This window comes from Melospiza melodia, chromosome 2 (assembly GCF_035770615.1).
Source record: "Melospiza melodia melodia isolate bMelMel2 chromosome 2, bMelMel2.pri, whole genome shotgun sequence".
Classification (NCBI taxonomy): Eukaryota; Metazoa; Chordata; class Aves; order Passeriformes; family Passerellidae; genus Melospiza; species Melospiza melodia.
Window position 1 is genome coordinate 76,015,727 of NC_086195.1, and position 20,700 is coordinate 76,036,426.

General features: G+C 36.2%; 1 protein-coding gene across 1 annotated transcript in view; it reads left to right on the forward strand.

Moving 5' to 3' along the window:
• Positions 1-20,700, forward strand: part of ARHGAP42 (Rho GTPase activating protein 42) — a 143,493-nt gene that overhangs the window by 111,593 nt on the left and 11,200 nt on the right. Inside the window, exons 10-22 of the mRNA XM_063148900.1 lie at positions 1,267-1,376; positions 2,154-2,232; positions 3,100-3,139; positions 4,665-4,727; positions 6,478-6,552; positions 7,231-7,315; positions 8,432-8,490; positions 9,267-9,372; positions 13,578-13,737; positions 15,539-15,683; positions 17,590-17,970; positions 19,004-19,160; positions 20,237-20,299. Coding sequence (XP_063004970.1) covers positions 1,267-1,376; positions 2,154-2,232; positions 3,100-3,139; positions 4,665-4,727; positions 6,478-6,552; positions 7,231-7,315; positions 8,432-8,490; positions 9,267-9,372; positions 13,578-13,737; positions 15,539-15,683; positions 17,590-17,970; positions 19,004-19,160; positions 20,237-20,299 — 1,523 coding nt within the window. The remainder of the gene's footprint in view (positions 1-1,266; positions 1,377-2,153; positions 2,233-3,099; positions 3,140-4,664; positions 4,728-6,477; positions 6,553-7,230; positions 7,316-8,431; positions 8,491-9,266; positions 9,373-13,577; positions 13,738-15,538; positions 15,684-17,589; positions 17,971-19,003; positions 19,161-20,236; positions 20,300-20,700) is intronic.

The following is a 20,700-nucleotide window of genomic DNA, read 5'->3' on the forward strand; positions in this document are numbered from 1 at the left end:
CTGCCTCTCTTTTACCAGGGATCCCAGCACTGGGCATAGCATTCCAGGTGTTCCTCACCAGTGCTGGATGGAAGGTGAGGATTTCTTTCCTCCACTTGCAGGCAGTAGCCTGTCTGATGCATCCCAGGAGGTTGGTGGCCTTCTTTGCAGCAGTATCACATTTCTGGCTCATGGTCACCTTGTTGCCCACCAGAACCTGAAATTCCTTTTCTGCCAAGCTGCTCTCTATCCTGTCAGTCTCATCCTGTCCTGGTGCATGGGCTAATTGCTATTCATGCTGAACAGAATTTACCCCATGGGCATACCACTAGTGCCTGGCTGCAGCTGTACTTCAGTTCAGGCAGTGTTCAGTCCAAGATGTAGTGTTAAAAGTGTGGCTGAAGTTGAGATAAACAATATTCATTGTTCTTCCATCATGCACTGAGCCTTCCAACACATTGTAGAGGGCTATCAGGTTGATCTGTGTGACTTTTCCTGTATTAAATTAATGCTGACTGCTTCCAGTCACCTTTCTGTCCTTAATATGTTTGGAGGTGCTTTCCATAATTATTCACTTCATCACCTTCCCAGGGATTAAGGTGATGCAGACTGCCCTGTAGTTCCCATAAGATGTGAGGCCTCAGGTTGCATTAGGGGAGGTAGGTATTACAGAAAATTACTTCACCAAAAGGGTTGTCAAGCATTGAAACAGTTTGCCAGGGAAGTAGTTGAGTCGCCAACCCTGGAAGTATTTAAAATGTGTGTAGATGGTTTAGTTGTGACCTTTTCCAGCCTGAATGGTTCTATGATTTTGTATCCTTCTCCTTGCTCATTTTGAAGACAGGGGTGACATTTCCTTCCTACCATTCCCCAGAATCCCCAGTTGTGTCAGCCTTGCCGACATTATAGTGAGGTTTCACAATCATGGTGGACAGAATTGGGGTTAGTCAGCTTTATTCTTTGGAAATCTTTTTATCTGCATGTGAGAGTTGGCAGAATTACATAATTTTCAACTTTACATGCATGTAATCAAGCTATATTCACAGATGTTTGTAAGATTTAAATTTAGGGAATTTTCTGAAATACAATTATTAAGTAACAAATATAAGACAGAAAGCTATTAAATGTAGTCTTAATATATTAAAAAAATACTGTAACTATTCCTAAAGAAGTTTAATCCCTGTGTTAAACCTATGTTCTTTTGGACTGTTCATGCAGTTAAATTTAGGATGAAGCCAAGATGTGTAAGTGTATTGCGTATGCTAATTCCATTTTGTTGTTTTGTAGAATGGCCTTGTCACAAGCTCACCAGAAATGTTCAAGCTAAAATCTTGCATCAGGAGAAAGACAGATTCAATTGACAAACGTTTCTGTTTTGATATTGAAGTATTTGAGAGGTTTGTCTCTGTTTTGTTAACAATTTGAAAGTAATTGCAACCAATAGATAATAATTACTCCTGTAGTAGGAACACATGTTTACCAATATATTTGCATACAGACAAACTAGCCTTTCAAGACTTAGTACTTCTTTGTTCAGACCTGATTTCCTAATTAAATTCACTACACAGAATATGTGTTGTCTTTACTACATGACGTTTGTATGCAGATACAGCATGGAACTTGTAGCAAAACTGACTATCCTCTTTGAGAAACAGATCATAAATATTTTTATAAATATTTTATAAATACTTGTTAATAAGTATAATCTGTAAAAATCTCTATTACTTTCAGAAATGTATGGTAATTCTTTCTTTTTACTTGAAAATTAAAAATTTACTATAAAATTATTTCCACTTACTCCTGGATATTGTAATTATATCAGATACATGAGAATAGATTTCCTATATTTAAGATAGAGGTATGTGGTATTTCTAGAAGTATTTTTTTCCAATAAAGACAAATCTTGAATTAATTTTTTTGTTAAACTATGATAAATTGACTGACTTTTGTAGTAGTTCTCCTAAAAATTGTTTTATGACTGTTGGCAAACTTTAAAAATAAAAAGATGTGTTTTTTACCTAGCTCAAAAGTATTCTGTTATATCAGAAGCTCTGATATAACTTTCTCTAACTTCTGTCTGTCTTTTCTATATTCACATCACTATGCATGTGGATTCTGACTTTGGATACTGTTTGAGAAAAACAGTAACTTCAGTGAATGTGTGTTTTTGACAGACCTGGAATCATCACACTACAAGCTTTTTCAGAATCCAACCGGAAACTTTGGCTTGAAGCTATGGATGGAAAGGAACCAGTAAGGATATTTTTTCATTTTCATTTTACAATTTTCTAGATCACATATTACAGAAAGAAGCTAGTATACATTTCAGATACTCTGTCACAATACCAATAGAGTTGTTTTGTTTGTGAAGCACTAATGCAAGTACATAGTGAGGATAATACAAAGTAGAAAAGTAGATCTATTAGTTTAAGACTACATTTATATATATCATTATTTTATGTTAGGGTATTTAAATTAATACTATTTTAAGTAATACAATAGCATATTGTCTAATAGGATTCATGGTTCAGATAACGTATGTGAAATGGTTGTTATTACAGTGGTAAACAACATCCATCTTTTGGACATTTTCATAGAGTAAACAATTGGTACCATCTCAGAAGGCATTGCAGAGAGGAGAAACACATGTTGAAAGCTACTGAGAGACTTGTCTGCGTTTTCTTCCCACTATTTGTATGCTCTTAAAGTAGTCACTGATGAGGCTAATGTCAGACCTGTATCTGATAGGAAAAGTGCGGCTGATCCGTTTTATGAACTTGATGAGTGTTTTTACATGCTTCTTCTTAGCCTGAACCAGTACAGGAATTATAATCAAAAGTTGGTTTGAAATCTAACTCATCTGGTCTCAGTAAATCTGATTTCCAATGCATTAGTTGCATTATGGTAGCACAGAGCTGTTAACCCAGCTGTGTGCTGGAGCAGTAAATGTCAAGAGATCATGAATGGCAAGCTTGGGATTTCCCTAGCAGTAATCTAGTACATAGCATGTTGCAACTCCTCACAAACCTGGCAATAAAGGATTTAAAGCACAAATATTGTTCTATTGCATTGTTGTTGTTTGATTGGTTTTTTTGTTGTTTTTTTTTTTTTTTTTTACAGATCTACACGCTGCCAGCTATTATTAGCAAAAAGGAAGAAAGTAAGCTTTTTTGAGTTGCCATATCTTGCTAGATTTCTGTAATGTTACAGTTTCTTGATATGTGTGGGAGAAAGATTATTTTTTATTTTAGTTTTATTGCTGTGGAATAACTTTGTTGGTTATCTAAACTTTCCCTGGCACAAGTGGAGGCCATTTCCTCTTGTCCTATTGCTTGTTACTTAAGAGAAAAGGCTGACCCCACCTGGCTGCACGCTCCTGTCAGGCAGCTGCAGAGAGTGCTGAGGGCCCCCTGAGCCTCCTTTTCTCCAGGCTGAACGCCCCCAGCTCCCTCAGCTGCCCCTCACAGCACTTGTGCTCCAGAGCCTTCCCCAGCTCCGCTGCCCTTCCCTGGACACGCTCCAGCCCCTCAATGTCTCTCTGGCACTGAGGGGCCCAGAACTGAGCACAGGATTGGAGCTGTGGCCTCAGCAGTGCTGGGTACAGGGGGACGGTCCCTGCCCTGCTCCTGCTGGCCACACCTGGCTGAGCCAGGCCAGGATGCCATCGGCCTTCTGGGCCACCTGGGCACACTCTGGATCATGCTCAGCTGCTGCTTGCCAGCACTCCCAGTCCTTGTCTTTTAGACATCTTTCCAGCCAAAACTGCCTGGGGTTCTTGTGACTCAACTGCAGGACCCAGCACTTGGCCTTGTTGGACCTCATATAACTCGCCTTGGTCCATCACATCTTTTTAGTTTGAGGTGTATATGCACCTATTAGACATACACTGAGTAACAAAATTAGTGTATTTAAAGGTGCTATGAGATTTGTAATTGTATTAACCGTGTATTAACCCTGTATAACCCATAATTGTATTAACCCTGTATTAACACATTGGTTATTATCGTATATTAACACAGATATATCAAACTAATCCAAATAATTTATCTCAGAGAAAGAAATTTGTAAAATTTGGGCATACATCTTCATTGGAGATATATTTGAGACTCAGAAAATCTGAAATTTAAGCCACTATCTGTTCTTTTTTTTTATGATGGTGTTTATTTTAATGGTGACAAATATGCTGTTTTAAGATCATTATTTAGGTAGTTAGAGCAGTGGGTATTGAAGATGCAACATTAATGAGAAGTACATTCACTTGAAATAAGATGACTAAATAAACTCAGTAACAAGGATTGTTCTCCTACATTACCATTTTATGAGTGATTATGTGCATATGCCAGGAAGAAAGAACATTGTTGTATTAAAAAAAATGAATATATTCTGTTCATAATGTAGATCCTGGACTCTTAAAAGCATTTTGCTCAGCAGCTTTCAACTGTATCTTTAGAGAGGCTACTGATTGCTGAGAAAGACAGTAGAATATTGAGCTTGTAATGGTACAGAATGACTACAAAGATGGGTTGTGAATGCTATGGATGTATCTACAAAGAACCTACTGCAGAACCAGTCTTTTAATGTAATGGATAACTGTGTATTAGCCCTCCTTGATTAGTGCAGGAGTGTAGCTAAACAGAATATTTTGTGTATTGATATTGGAGAGTAATTACCCTTTTTTTTTATAGTGTTCTTAAATGAAGCGGGTTTCAACTTCGTGAGGAAATGTATTCATGCTGTAGAAACAAGAGGTGTGTATTAAACCACAAATAAGGTGTTGGATTGTTGTGACTTTCTAAAATCTGGCTTTTTTTAATTCTACATGTTTTACATCTGTGCTTTGAAGTGTATCCATTACTTGGTTTGGACTTTTCATATCTGGGTGCTTTGCACTCCAAATTGTTGTCTTCAGTTCCAACAACAGTTCTTAACATATTTGAGATTTTTAAACTTTTTTCTGTAGCTTGTTGTTGATTAGACAGCTTAATACACAACTGCACTTTGTGTGCACTGACTTGACTTTTCTTTTGATACAACTGCAGGGAGTCTCAGCTCCCAACTTTGGTTTCAGGTGTGAAGAAGAAGACCTAAAAGTGACATTGACATTCTTTGCTGGTACATCTGGTTTTTTGTAGGGTAAAACACCTATAATTTTATTCAATAATGTTGTACATTGTTTATTTTCTTTTTTTTTTTTTTTATGTTCGGCAGCATTTAATGTTTAGCAACACTCTTTTTTGTTAGTGGGAATGTAAAAAATGGAAGTCATAATCACTTTACCAATGAGGTGGTATCTAACAACTCACAGTAAGTTTTAAATGGAGAGTTATGGCTGTATCATCACCTATAAAATGAGATAGCCTTTTCTTGAGCTGTCAGTGTGCAGATCTCTTCTAATACAAAGGTGATCTCTCTGTGCAACTTTAAGCTCAACTTGAATTCAGTTTCTCAGCCAGCAATGTTATCATTGTTGAGTCACTCCTGACTCAGAGCTTGCATTATTTTCTGGCATAGGGAGGGTGAAAGAGGGTTTCCAAACAAAACACCTAGGTTATCTAAGATCAGATTTAGGAATGTTGTTTTCAAAGGAAAAGTAGGCAATTTTTAAATGTTAAGGCTTGAAGTGGGGAGAATGGAAGACACTTAAAATCTGCTGATTTTAAAAGGCAGTTAAAAATAATAAAATAATCATGACTGAGATAATCAAGTAAGTCTTAAGCTGTGAAAATTAAGAAAAAGTTTTTTACAGAAAGATTGATAAAGTGTTGAAATGGTCTGCCTGGGGAGATGGTGGAGTTACCATCCCTGGATGTGTTTAAGAGAAGATTGGATGTGGCACTCAGTGCCATGGTTTAGTTGAGGTTTTAGGGCATGGGTTGGACTCAATGATCTTTAAGGTGTCTTCCAGCCTAGAGATTCTATGTTCTAAATACTTTGTTCTGAATATCACTCTTTAACATTTTTGTTATTATTAACTGTGCTATTAAAAAAGTCCTGGCAATTTTAACTGGTGACATAAATTCTCAATTTGTATGTTAGAATAGTATACAGTATTTTTTTTTCATATAAATGTCAATCACATCTTATTTGAAAGGGATGGTGGTCTAAGCAAATACAGTTGCATAGTAATTCCACTGACATATAGACAATATAAACTTGTTCATGTGCAATGTGTTTTTAGACTGCTTTTGGGTCTTATTTTTCACTTTTCCTAGCCATCAACTTGTTGTTTGTTAATACAGGACATTTCTATGCAGAAGGGTTCTGTTAATGTAAAATTATGCTTAGTGTATATTATGGTGCGGACTCAGTGGAATGAATTTGTTAATATCCCACAAGAGGTTGCAGTAGGGTAAAGCAGTACTTAAGAATGTAATGGTACAGTTTTCCATTAATACATTTAGATGTTTTGAAAACTACACCAAGAATGCATCAACATCTATTGAAATCACCATATTTTCATTATTTTAATTTTTTCATCTACTTGTTTTCCCAATGTAGGTATTACAATCCTTGGGCTGTACAGAATAGGTGGTGTAAATTCCAAGGTGCAAAAGCTGATGAATACCGTATTTTGTAAGTATCTGAAGTGAACTTTTGTCATTGTGCAGTGTGTGTGTGCTGTGATCCTTTTTGCTTCAACTGCTGTGCTCAGAAGAGTGTGTCACAATATTCACAATTTTGTATGTGCACTGGCTGCCACTGAATTGAGTTTGCACTCTTAAAATGAGTAATTCATCTGCAGTTCCTTGTGTGTATTAGTATTCACTTCTGCATGTTGCACATGAGCAAATTACTAATAAAAATGCTTTTCTTATTCTGGCTTTAAAGTTCTATTTATTGATATATATTTGGCTTGTTCCACAAGTTCTCCAAAGCTTATTTCCATAATGCATCATGGCTCACCTTAATAGACACTTGTTCCAGTCTTTCACTTTTCTTGCTTATTTATCTCTCTGATGCTTGTGTTTGCATGTTTAAGACAACTGAATTCGTAATTCTCTGTGGACTTGGGCTTACTTAACTCTTTGATATAGTGCATAGCTAGTGTTCATGGTTACTAACTATGAGCACTGAATTTACTTATATTTATAATTTGGCAGAGATGAAAAGATTTAAATTGATCAGATTGGTGGTTAGTCTAGCTAATAATTAGTTGAGCTAAATGGCTGATCTAGTAGCTTCTGTTTTGCTACCTTTCTAGTTAATGTGTAAGTGAAACTGTAACAAAATCCTAATTCAAATTCCTAACAGCCCCTAAATCACCTCCTGATATGGATATTGATATGGAAATTTGGGACAATAAAACAATAACAAGTGGACTAAAAAACTACCTCAGGTAAGTATGATGCTAGTTTCAGTATTCCTTTTCTGGCCCATTAATCTTTGGCTTGTTAATATTTCTTGGATACATTTCTTGTATCCATTGCCATGGTAATAAATGAGTATTTTATTATCTTGCTTAATATTCCTATGATTGTGTATAATAATACACACCTTCAACCTTTTTAAGATATCCTGCCTTATATAGCCCTAAATTCAATTGCGTGTTTTTATTAAATTTTTTTTATGTTTACCACAAAGCAGAGCACCATTGTGCTCAGTCTTTTCTTTGTGAATCCCTTAAGCTGTGTACCATAAAATTTCATGACATGATGGTTGAATGAAAATCCCAGCAAAAGCATAGTTTTTTTATCTTATGTTCTTAATATCTTCACAAATAAAATACCCCTCCTGTCATTTTTGCTGATAAGAGACAGAATATGGCGGGTGTACTATGCCTTCTACAAATCTACATTTCCTATACAAGTCACCTAACAAAGGGCCGCATCAGAAATCCCTATTAACCTGGAAAAACATGCCTAGGATTTGTAGCAGAATGGTCATGTACATTTCATTGAAAAGACTGGCTTTGGTTGAAGAAAATTATAATACATCTTCAGAAGCCCAAGTAATTGTTGCTACTGTATTTGTGAAATTTGGACGCGAGTGAGCAAGCAGTAGTTGTGTGTGTCTGTAAGGGAACTCACTGTCTGCCTTTCAAATGATGACTCTTTTAAGATCTCTCACATCAGAATTTCAGTCCCAAATTTCATCATATTTTTGCCTTTTCTTGGGCAAAAGGTTGCTTCTGCAGCCTGTTACACCTTGTCTGCAGATGTATTTATTCCTGTCCTACAATATGAAAGACAGGAAACATTGAGGCTTTGTGATGAAGTAACATTTTCCTTATTAACTTGCATGGTGACACCAGATTCAATTCAAATTGATTTTCAGACAGTGTACATGACTGAGTGTTATACTGCTTGTAATCCGTCATCACTGAATTGGATTTCCTAGGACCAGTAGAGCATCGTGCAGATGTTGAGGGCTATCATAATCACACTCATAAAACTTAGATTAAGAGTCTGAGTTTTAAATTTTAAATTTAAAATTTGGTTTTTTTCACAACCAGGTGTCTTTCAGAACCACTGATGACTTTCAAGCTGCACAAGGATTTTATTGTTGCTGTTAGTAAGTAAAAAGTAAAATGATAAATATGCTTTCATGAAAGTAGTATTGTTTCTAACCCCTAATCTCCTCAGTCACTATCTTTACTTTTCTTCTTGCTCTAATATTCAGTGATCCAGCCCTCAAAACAGAGAAGTCACACTTGATGAAGCTGTTCAGTGGTTTGTTCTGATCTTTTTAGTGGTTCTGTGTGACTGCCTTCTGCATGAAGTTTTGAACCCTCATTTAGATGTTTGTCGTTTGTTTTATATCGGCTGATAATTCTTTTGTAACATTCATCCCTTTCATCTAGGGACTTCTATTTTCCTAGCTTGCCTTGAGAAATTAGAAAGAGCAAAAGTGAACTCCTTTTCACAAATGGAGTAATTGGATACAGAGATAGCAGAGATATTTTTTCTAATTACTAGAGTTTAGAATTTGAAGATATTTCTCCGTTTACTCTTGTCTTTATAAGAATAAAAGACAAAAAATAATTTTAGCTATTTTAATCTGTATTTCTTAGATTAAATCTTAGGCTTCACTGAAATGGCGCATCAAGTCAATATTGCCATCATTAATTTGTTGGTTCCAGTATTGATAGTAATTGCTTTAGGCGAGTTCCTTGAAATACAGATTTCACAGTGTAATAAATATAATCAAATTTTCCTCAGCATTTGAAAGCTAATTTTGTTTGGCTCCTCTTAATGCATGTTTGTGTTAGCATGCAGACACTGATGCCATTTGTAGTCACTTCTTAGCACATGTTCTGATTTATCAAAATTTTGTTTTCTGTTTAATAGAGTCAGATGATCAGAACTACAGAGTTGAGGCAGTGCATGCACTTGTGCATAAATTACCAGAGAAGAACAGAGAGATGCTGGACATCCTTATTAAGCACTTGGTCAAGTAATTATTTTTTATTTTTCTCTTTGGTAATACTGTAAAATGTTATCATTTCTGCTTTAAATTTGTCAGTGTTGCTTAATCTGTTATCTGTGTTGAAACAATGACACTCAAAATTACATTTGATTTCTAAAAACCTGTTCTCAACTTAACTGGAATAATACTCTCTGTAAAAACAGAATAAAAATGCTAAGTGTTACTAGGATGGCAAACTATGTTTATAAAATAAACCTAGTCAATGTTTTCATTCATGCTTTTACTACAGGACTTGTAACCAATTGAATAGAAGAAACATCTAACACTATGCCGAGATTGATGGAAAACTGGTTTGAATCTGTCTCAAAGTCCCAGAATGTTTTAGAAATGAGATAGATTAGAAAGGAGATAGAATGAGATAGATGATATGATAATTTCTGTTCTTGATATTTGATCTTATTTTTCTCTCTAGCGAGTCTGAAGTGTAGTATCACTTGAAAGCACTAATTTGAAGTATTTTCATTTATATTTTTGATATCTACATAGATGTCTAACTTTTGAATCTCCAGTAATATTCCCTTCATTTTTAATTATCAGATAGAAAACATTTTGCATTTCTTTAAATTGGTGACCTTTTGTTTTCACAGAATTACACTTGGCATGTACTGTGAGATAAAAAAAGACAAGTATTTATTCTCTTAATTTTCTGTACATCTTTGGTTTAGTTTTGCTGGTATTTGCTCAGTACTTTTGAATATGTATTATTCTTTCTGATTTAGGATGCTGTATCAGTACATTTATGAGTCATCTGGGAATGTAAATAGTGAAACAGTAGTTGTTCAGATAAGGCTCACATGACTCAGACATTTAGAAGACATGAGAAGAGTCTGTGTTGTGTTCATTCAATTCACTACAACCCAGATGTTTTGCTTTTTTGATCACAGCTTGAGCTACAGGCTGCAGTAAGCTACAGGCTGTCTGCAGTGGAACCTAATGCAGTTTTGCTTCCTGCTATAGAAATGAGAACTTTGAACATTTCTTTGACAGGAAATCATTTAGCCCTAAAAAAATTGTTTTAGCCCATTATGTCATTGGCCCCTTGGAGAGCTAGCATTATAGCAAGCTGCTGTAAATGCATTCATTGCAAAACCTGATTATGCAGACCTTGCCTCTCGTTATACTTGGGCTGACATAGAGAGCCAGATGGAAAAAAGTTTCATAAGTTTCTTTACTCACAGAATTGTTTAATTATAAAAAAATACAGTATCTCCTCCCTCAGAACTCTCAAAAATGTGAAAGTATTTAATGAAGGATTAACAATTTTGTAAAAGCTGCTAGTCTGGAAGCTTCAAAATTAGAGGAATATATAAGCATAGGAACAAACTTATTTGTCAGTGCAATTACTTTTTGGCAAGGATTACTTTCTTCTTTTCATTGCTTTTCTCTTTATTCTTAGTGTGATCTCAGATGCAATTCCAAAGAAAAGTACACCTGTAGTATTCCCTTATTTAATTGTTCCCTTTAACTTTCACTTTTCTCATCTTTGTTGAGATTCTCATTTCATAGAGATGTAATCTTAATTTTACACTGAATGCCTTCAGTACTTTCTTTCCAACATAAAATTCACCCCTTCTAATTTCCATATAATTTGCCAACTTGATGTTTATGCTAGCAATTCTAATGAGACTGAATTTAAAATTAGTCTCTTGAGTGTATTAGTTGTCTTCCTCCCTCATCTTTTTCCTACCACTGTGTGGAAATTTTTCAAAGAATAGATAAATGGCAGGTTAGGTGTCTAATTTTATGGAAATGGGAAAACTTGGGGAAAAAATCCAACCTCCTGTTTTCATCATTCTTTTGTTGAAAATCCAATTTCAAAGTGCATAATTACTTCCCTATATTTCTTTTAGCTGTTCAGTTCCTTTATAAATGCTTTTGCAGCAAAGTTAAAATACTGTAGCTCTGGGTTATAAAATAAGGATAATGTTATTTTTTTCTTGGTTTAAGTCTTTGCGTCTTTGCCTAGCTTATCATGCAAATTTAAATAGGATCAGATGTGGGATGTAGATCATACTAGAAACAAACAAACAAAACTGGCAAAAAAGCACCTACGCATCCTAAAAGCACCCCAGAGAGACATGATACTGCATGGATACATAGTCAGTAGCTAGGCAAACATTGCAAGTTTGGGGTTGCTTTCACATGGGTAGCTCACTTTTTGGTTTTTAAACCTATCTAGTCAAAATATGTCTAATGTAAAGAATGAATCATTCTTTGGTATGATTTAACAACATAATGCTTTTCTGTGGTAGGCAGTTGGGAGTCTGCATTCTGGCAGTATCACAGATTTGCTGGTGATACATCAAATGAAGAGATTCTGAGGAGAAAGCAATGGCATTTCCATGAATGCCCTACAGCTACCTGAAATGCATGATTACCTCAGCTTGTGTCTGTGCTGTAGCTCTGCACCAGTAGGAGTAGGTCAGGGGAAAGTGGCTATCAAAATGATCCATTTACAGCCCTGGCTTCTTTCTCTTTTGCAAGAAATTGAGCCTTTGAAATGCATTGTAGAAAGCCCTTTCCTGCTGCAGTGTTATTGAATTTGCCATTTCTTTTATTAACCAAGCTCCCAAATTTGTAACCAAGGAAACCCAAACACCAGACAAACACTACCTTCTCTCTTATAAGATTGTAGTGTTTGTGTAACAGACCTCTGCAATTACTGTGCAGCACACAGCAGGGTAACATTGCAAAGGGAGAGTTTTTTAAAGTTTTTTTATAGCATATCTAGAGCTGAGTTATTCAACATTCCAGTTTCATTGAAATACTAGTGGACTTCCCAGAAGACCCTTAGTCATCTAAGATAAATATAAGATCTGTTTCAGAGAAAGTTAGATTAAGCTAAAAATGTGCTTTAACAGTGGAATCATTTTCATTATATGGCTACCAAATCATCTCTGCCAGTGTGTTTGTCTGAGGTAACATTTTGGAAAGTTTTGAGATAACTTATTGAAGCAATATAAGAAATATGTAAGAAGATAGGCATTTGTTTTCCTGCAGTTTATAATCATGCTGCCTCCTATGCAAAACCCTTTCACATATTTCTCCTACTTTTTGATGTAAATGGGTTGCTAAAAATTTCCTGCCCCAAATTGAAGGGAATGTTTTATGCATTTTACTATTTCTTAATTTTAAAAGTAGAAAGAGTTATTTTAATTGTGTAGGAAATGGCTAAAAATGCTTAGCTTGACCATAGTAGCAGATGGCAGTGAGAGGGATGAGGAAAATGGGACCCAGTGCCTCATTAAAAAGTTCCATTTGGTAACAGATTCAGTAAGATTAGGCATTAAAGTGATTTTAAAATCCTGACTTGACATAACATTCCTCAGAAATGAGGCAATAGGGCAGCTGTGACTAAGGAATCACTGGCAGTTTTTTCAAAGGACCTATGATGATACAGATTTTAATTGGCAAATCTTAGTAGTGAGTAGACAAATGGGGCATTGAATATTACTGATTGAGATTTAACTATCTGATAAATTATTGGGAAAACGAAGCCTTTAAATTTTACATTTAAAAGGAAAAAAAACTGAAAAGGTAAAGTATGTGATAACAGAATATATAGAAGTTAAAGGTTAATATATTTTAAAGCCAGATGTCATTATGATCATCTAATGTTATCTATCACACAGAAACAATAATTTCACTTAATCTATTGATCCCATGTTTTCATCAAATTGATAAAGAGATCCTATTGCAAATTAAGTGTTTTCAGTAACTAAGCTTCATTCCTTTGCATGAACACTAAGGTATATGATAGATCTCTGTTACCACACAGCACCAGTTGAAAGTATGTGAGGACCTGTATAATCATTGGAGAGAGGTAGTGCTTCCCCTAAGACTTCTGAACTGTAGGTGTTCTGAATCTCTCTGTGTAGAACTCCAAATACAGTTGCCTCTCCCTGTCAGGTGTATCAGGAACTGAAATACTACTCTAGGAGGGCAGACTCATTATCCATGAAATTATTGCATGATAGGAGCCTTAATGGAAACATAGTAGTTGTACTACATTGTATTTTGATTCTAGCATAAGTGGTTCTTTTAAAAATGTATTTTAAAGAGAGACATCAAGTTGGGATCTTGTAAAAATAGTAGTGTTAGCAAGTTTTTGCCTGTTAAAATTGTAGTTTAGCACACTAATTAAATCACATATTGTTTGTGTTCATTTAAAGGGTATCATTGCACAGTCAACAAAATCTAATGACTGTATCCAACCTTGGTGTCATCTTTGGACCAACTCTGATGAGAGCACAAGAAGAAACCGTGGCTGCTATGATGAACATTAAGTTTCAGAATATCGTCGTTGAAATTCTGATAGAACATTATGAAAAGGTAGAAAGAAATCATCTGTTTTGTTATGAAGTGGAACTAAGTTCTCATTTTCATTACCATCATTAAGTCTTTAAGAATAGAGTCCAAAATGTGTAGAAGGTCATTAATAGAAATAATAGCTTCTTCCCCCTCCATGCTATGAATCTGTATTCCTAGCAAGTCTTTCATGGCTGTGCAAGGCATAATGATCCAAGGCATAATTTTCCATGCTTTGAAGGTATTGCTCTGAATCTTCAGTTGCTTTCTGAAGATTGCTTCCTGAGTCTAGGAAACAGAAGGTCGTAACTTTGCTCCTGGCTGTTCCAGCTATTTTTTGCTACCATTGTATGAAGGTTCACTCTGGGTGAATGCAGGGATTCCTCTCTGAGTGCATCAGGTCAGGGTGTTTCTGGCCATTGCTGTCCTTAGGGGACATGTCAGCTGCATAGTGGTGATTAGTCCATTAGTCCAACTAGAAGGGTTGAGAAGGACTTGAGCAGGAAATCTTACACACTTGCTTTCAGTCACCACCATTGCTGGTATCAGCTTCACTGAAAGCTCCTCAGATTTTTTGTTTTAATTTTAATCTATTGGATTTCAGAATTCAGCCGAACATTCAAGACCTCCTTTACTTAGTACTCAAAAGAAATTTTATTCTGGGGATCTTAGTTGAGCTATATCATCTCCTCTGTTGGCTGACAAAACAAAGTGAAAAAAATTTGAATTTCTTTCATTGCATACTAATCAGCTAAGGGGCAGTTCCCAGTCAGTACCAGGATCCCCTGCACTGGTTGATCAGTAGGGGCTGACAGTACAGCTTGGTATCATATTTCATAAGGACTCCTCAAAATGGCTATGAACCTGATAGACTTCTTGGTTCTGATTGCAAAACATATATATTGCATTTTTCCAATACTGAATTTCTTCTCCAGAAAATCTGGAGAAGCACAAAGACTATGACTGCACAACCAAAGCCACTCCTGCTCTATTTCACTGTCTACAGAAATGTTTTGATATTGATGTGCTGCTCACTAGTGCTTACTACAGTTTTAATGTACTCCGAGAGCTTCTCAAGTTGTCCATCCAAGTATTTCCTACTATAGAAGTATATTTGCTTACTTCCACTTCTGTGAATGGCACAAAGGTGTCTTTTCATGGTTTGCTTCGTCTTCTTTTGGGAATGCCCTATAGCTAGAGGGCCCAGAAATCCTTTCAGAGATGCCTTCTGGCATAGCATGGTAAAAAATTGGCTTTTTCCTGCAGCAGTGAAGCGCAAAATTGACCAGTGGCAGCACTGGTAAGAATCAGGAGATGCCTTAAATGTAAAGTTGTTCCTCATTAAACTTGACTTGTTTGGTCAAATAAAGCTTTCTGAAATCCAGATTTGATTGTAATAAGTTACGACTGTGACATATTTCTGTGATGTATAAAAACTTTCTCTGGAACACAGAGCAAAAAAAAAAATCAACTTTGTCATAACATTTAAAAAATATGTTACTTCTTGGAGAAGAGTCATTAGTAGGCACCTATTTTGTTTTACAATTTCAACTGTTAAGCCCTTCTTAACAAGAGATAGAAAATAAATCTATTTCAACCAATTAATAAAAAAAATGTTAAGTACAGCTCAGTATTGTGGTTCTTGAGTTGTAAAATGAGATCAAAGCAAAGCTTATATTCTGTGTCTTCACTCTTTTGTAATGTGTGAAATTATGTTAGTGTTAATTTCAAGCATAGTGGGGAGGAAAACGAATGGATTAATAATGAAAGTGTAAGTGTATCTCTGTTGTTTAATGTCATTTTTTCTCTTTTTCTAATCACGCAGATATTTCACACTGCACCAGACCCCAATATTCCTCTGCCCCAGCCTCAGTCCCGATCGAGTTCAAGAAGAACAAGGGCAATTTGTCTCTCCACAGGCTCACGTAAACCCAAAGGAAGGTACACACCATGTCTAGCAGATCCTGACAGTAAGTTTGTCATTCCATACTGGTTATCTTGCTTTTTATGTCATCTTTTAACTTTGCCTGAATAATATCCTATAGATGCTGTATTCCAATGATCATCAGCTTTTTAACCTCTGTGAGTCACAGCAGCACTCTTGACTGGCTGCATTCCTCACTTCTGAGTGAGGAAAGATGTTTGGTTATAGGCAAGTCTTGTGTTGCATACAGTGTTCAATTTAAACATTATATCCTCCTATAAAAAGTGTAATTCAGTAAAGGGTAGGAGATCAAAACCATCACTTGGCTTTTTTCACATGCATGAAACTGTGGTCATTCCTTCAAAGTCAGCCCTGCCTCAGCTGCCAAAACCACTGAAACTTTCTTAGGTTTTCTGGAATGGAAACCAACTCTAATATTCCTGGGAGAAGCAGTATATTCATCATATGGCTTACTGCTTAACAGCAGGGAGTTTTATCTATAATCAACTCCTTGTTTAGAATGTTTACTTAATTTTTTATAGATGTAATTAAAAATTTTTCCTTCATTCATTCTCATCCATTTGGTTCACCACTTTTTTACTTACTGGCTGGACTTTTAAGGAAAATTTTAAAAGCTTAAGTCGTTAACAATTGCACTACTGCAACAGACTTCCTAAAGAATTTCTGTGTCCCTTGGATCCTCAAAAAGATTTAGATGAGACTGGATCAGTAAGTTAATCCACAGCTAAAGTGCATCTGTTCTTGAGCATCTGTAGTAATTCTGAAGTCTGTAATGTTAAGAAATCTATCCTCAGTATATTCTTGCACTGCTGCTGCACTTTTCCATAGGTCTGTGTTACTTGTTTCCAGCCAGGCAGAGTTTAAATACTAAATAACAATAGCTCCCTGCGCATGGATTGCCAGTGTGAATGACATGGGGTCCCAAGTAAGAAGTTAGAAAGGAAAAGTCAGTTACACTCACCAGAGGATAAACTCGGCAAGTTTCAGGTGTTTTTCACTGTGTGGCTGCAATGAATGAATATCAGTATAAAAACAGGATATTTCTATGCAAGTATTTCACAGAGTGCATGCAAGCTTCTTCAGGCTATGCCAGGAAAGATTCAGTTTGGGCATCAGGAAGAATTTCCTCACTGAAAGGCTTGTCAGGCATTGAAACCGACTAACTGGGAAGGTGTGAAGTCTCCACCCCTCAAAATATTCAAGAAATGACATGACATTTAGTACCATGCTTCATTTGATGTTAGGGTGTTCAGTGAAAGGTTGGATTCAATGATCTTGGGGGTCTTTTGCAACCCAAATGATTGTATGACTTCTGTGATGCTACGTTTGGTGGCAGTTTGATTGCCACTAGTCCTGATCCAACAGCTCTCCATTTGTGTTTTGCTTATTAGCTGAAACTCAGCACTTGTGTAAACAAGTTCCAGTTAGTATCTCACTTTTGCCCTGAAACACTGGGGTAGAAGCAGAAGTACTCTTCTTACCAAATATCTCTAGGTGTGGCAGGTACAGGACAGCCAAGGCTTCTGGCAATAACATTTTCATAGTGCAAGATGGTTTTAAGTTTTCATTTAAATGAAGCATGGACACAATTATATTGCAGGAAATAAAGGAAATCTGTATGGAGTGAGAAAAGAGCTGCAGGTTTCATATGGTAGGGCATGATAAAAAATTACACAAAATGCATCTGACAAAAAATACATTAGCCAATCTTGTGACTTTCAAGGGACTAATGCTCTATAAACGGGCAAGATGAGCATTCAAGTTGTAAATAAAAAAAAAAAAGAGTTGTGTTCTTCGTACAGGAAACCACAAATTAATGAATTTGATGACAAGGTACAAAAGAGCTAAAAGTGGCATGAAAGAAATGTACATGATTAGAAAATGCAGATTATGTTTTTCTCTCTCTCTGCCTTCCCCTGCCTCCTGCCCAGGTGACTCGTACAGCAGTAGCCCCGACAGCACTCCCATGGGCAGCATCGAATCTCTGTCTTCTCACTCCTCCGAGCAGAACAGCACCACCAAGTGCACGCCCTCACAGCCAAGGGAGAAATCGGGAGGGATTCCATGGATTGCCTCTCCCTCTTCTTCTAATGGCCAGAAAAGTTCAGGCCTGTGGACTACAAGTCCAGAGTCCTCGTCGAAGGAGGATGCAACCAAGACAGATGTGGAATCAGACTGCCAAAGTGTAGCTTCTGTCACTGGACCAGAAAATGCCTCTCCACCAACAGACCTGACCAAAAAGAGTTCCTACAGTCTGTCTGGGCTGAAAAGGTCTTCAGCATCTTCCCTTAGATCAATTCCATCAGCTGAAGGTAATTTCCAAGGTCTTTTATCACATCAATGTTATCTTATGCGTCAGAAAACAAGAGCTGGATCTGAAAGCTAATGATACTCATAAGTCTTGTTTGTTTGCTTGTTTTTAATTTTTGTGGTATGTTGTTTCAGTTTTCAAACTGCTTCTGGCATATTTCCATTGCTTATAACCTGCACAGTTCACACAAGTTAAAAAAATGTTTTTCAAATTTAGATCACTTTCTATCCTCCTACGATTCATCTATAATTTGATACAGAATAATACTATAGATTATAAATATCAATATTAGAGGTATTGTGCTTATATTTTAGGATCTCTGTATTATGACAGTAAAGTATTATTAAGCATTGGTTGGTCTTTTGCATAAGGAGAGAAGCAGATGCTGTTTTCATCTTGCAGAACATCCATGGAAACAAGGCAGCAATCCACTGATAAGTCCCCTGGAAGAACACATGTGGACATGGCTTATATTCATTAAAAGGACTTCTTTTGTGTGCTATACAGTGTATAAACATATAGATTTCCTTTATCAAGTTACAGTGGCAATTGTTTAAGGCAAATCATTGGCATTTACTCTGAAGTATATTTTTTAAATTGCATGAAGCTTTTGTGGATATCAAAATGTTAATTCATACAAACTATTGTGGTCTGATTTCACATTGCGTTGATCAGTTGACTTCCTGAGAACCATTTCCCTGTGAATTTTTTTCAGTTTTATGCTAAGTACTACTTTATGAATGCTTTTATTGTCATTTTTTAGTGATTGTACTATCTAGCCATGTAATTGCTATGTAATTTTTTAGCCTTCTCAATTTTAGTGTCATTTCCTCATTCTTTCTGTTGAGTCTATTCCCCTGCCTTTTTGTCTGAAAGATGGTTTCTTCTTGCTCTTACTAAGTAGTTTCTCTGCCTGTTTTAACTCCTAAAAAAAAGAAAAAAACCAGCACAACCTTTGCTTGGCACAGTTATACATGTTTTGTAACAACTTCAAATCAGCTTTAATGTTCCCTATAATTTGATGTTTTCTTTAGGTAACAAAAGCTGCAGTGGATCTATACAGAGCTTATCTTCAACAGATACCAAAGATACACTAAAGGCTCCACCAAACCCTGACTTGCCTCCCAAAATGTGCAGGAGATTAAGATTAGATACTGCATCCAGTAACGGCTATCAAAGACCAGGATCTGTGTAAGTCATTAAGGCCCTTTAGAGATTTGTGTTGGTTCAGTATTGCCTATTATAAATTGATTCCAGAAACGTTCATAAGTAATTGAAAAAGTATGCATGAATACTTGATTTTAATATTTCTGCATTTGTTAATTGTTTATTTAATTTTGTTAAAATTGTAAACAAAGGAGATGGCACAAAGTCTGTTTAAGTCAGTTGAAAGACTACCATTGACTTTATTAGGCTGGAGACAAGGTAGAAATGTTCCTAGGAAAATGATTAGTATTACTATCTCTGGTTCTTCTGGAATTTAATATTTCAGAAAATAGCAGAAATGCTATTTACTGTCTGTGATGTTATCTCAGAAAAATCATCAGATTTTATTTGTCAAAGTCCAAAATTGGAGGAAGGAAAAAGAAAACAAAACAAACCTTCAGTTCTGAAGTGTCTTCATTTGCTGCGTGATAAATAGTTGATTTTTAGCAGCTGGGGTTTGGTTTGGTTTTGTTTTATTTCTTCAGTGCTGAAAGGAAGATAGTTCTAAGCGATAGAGATTGTGATTTAGCCTATTGAGAGTTGGGTTAATAATGTTTCTCAGTGCTTTCAGAAGATCTCTCCTGATCTGACTTTGACCCAGAATATCTCTGTCTCAATGAACAAGTATTTCCAGATCTGCAGAGCATCAAGAAGTTTTTCAAATACTGCAGGATATCATTCAGCCTCTCCACTTTGTATCTGGAAGGGATCACCGTAGTCATTTCACAGACTCCTGTGTCTTACTTAAACAGAGAATTCTGCACAGCTCAGGGTTCCAGCATGATAGTGATAGACTTTCAGTAAAAGCATTTCCAATATATCTATTGGCCATCCATGAATACAGTTTTAAGCACAAGAGGTTGAGGTTTCCATTGGTAGCTCAGCATGGCACTGGAGCATGTGGAAGTCTGTTGCTCCAGTTACCCCTTAAAAAGTCTGGTAAATAGGGATGTAAATGAATAATTTAAAAAAAATAAAATTCAAATGTGTCCATGTCTTTAGATGATTAGAAGTGAAACTAGTGTGGGCAGTGTAAAGCAAGGCTTTGCATTTATTTTCAGAGTGGCTGCAAGAGCGCAGTTGTTCGAAAGTGCTGGTTCACTTAAACAAGTTTCTTCAGGACGGTAAGTGCTACAAACTGTTTGACATTCTGTAAAATCCTTTCTGTTTTGCTGGCCTCAGGGATTGAAGAGAAGTGTTGGAGCTTTGTTCTGTGTCTTTTAGACAGCATCATGTGCCATGTGAATATTTTTGGTTTACTAAGCTCATCCTTTCTTCAAGTGAAGGCTAAATTTCAGAGAGAATAGCAGCCAGTCTGGTTATTCTCTCACCTGGGGAAATAGTGAGAGGCTCAGGTCAGCTGTCTGCTTAAGGACACAGATACAAGAAAAAATCACCAGTATTTAAATTAAGATGAGCGTGCTGTCTTTTCTCCATCCAGCTGTTTGTATGGAATGGCTTCAGCAGAGTAGCAAACCTGCTGGGTTATGGTAATTTGCTCATATAGGCAGGTCTGGAATAACAT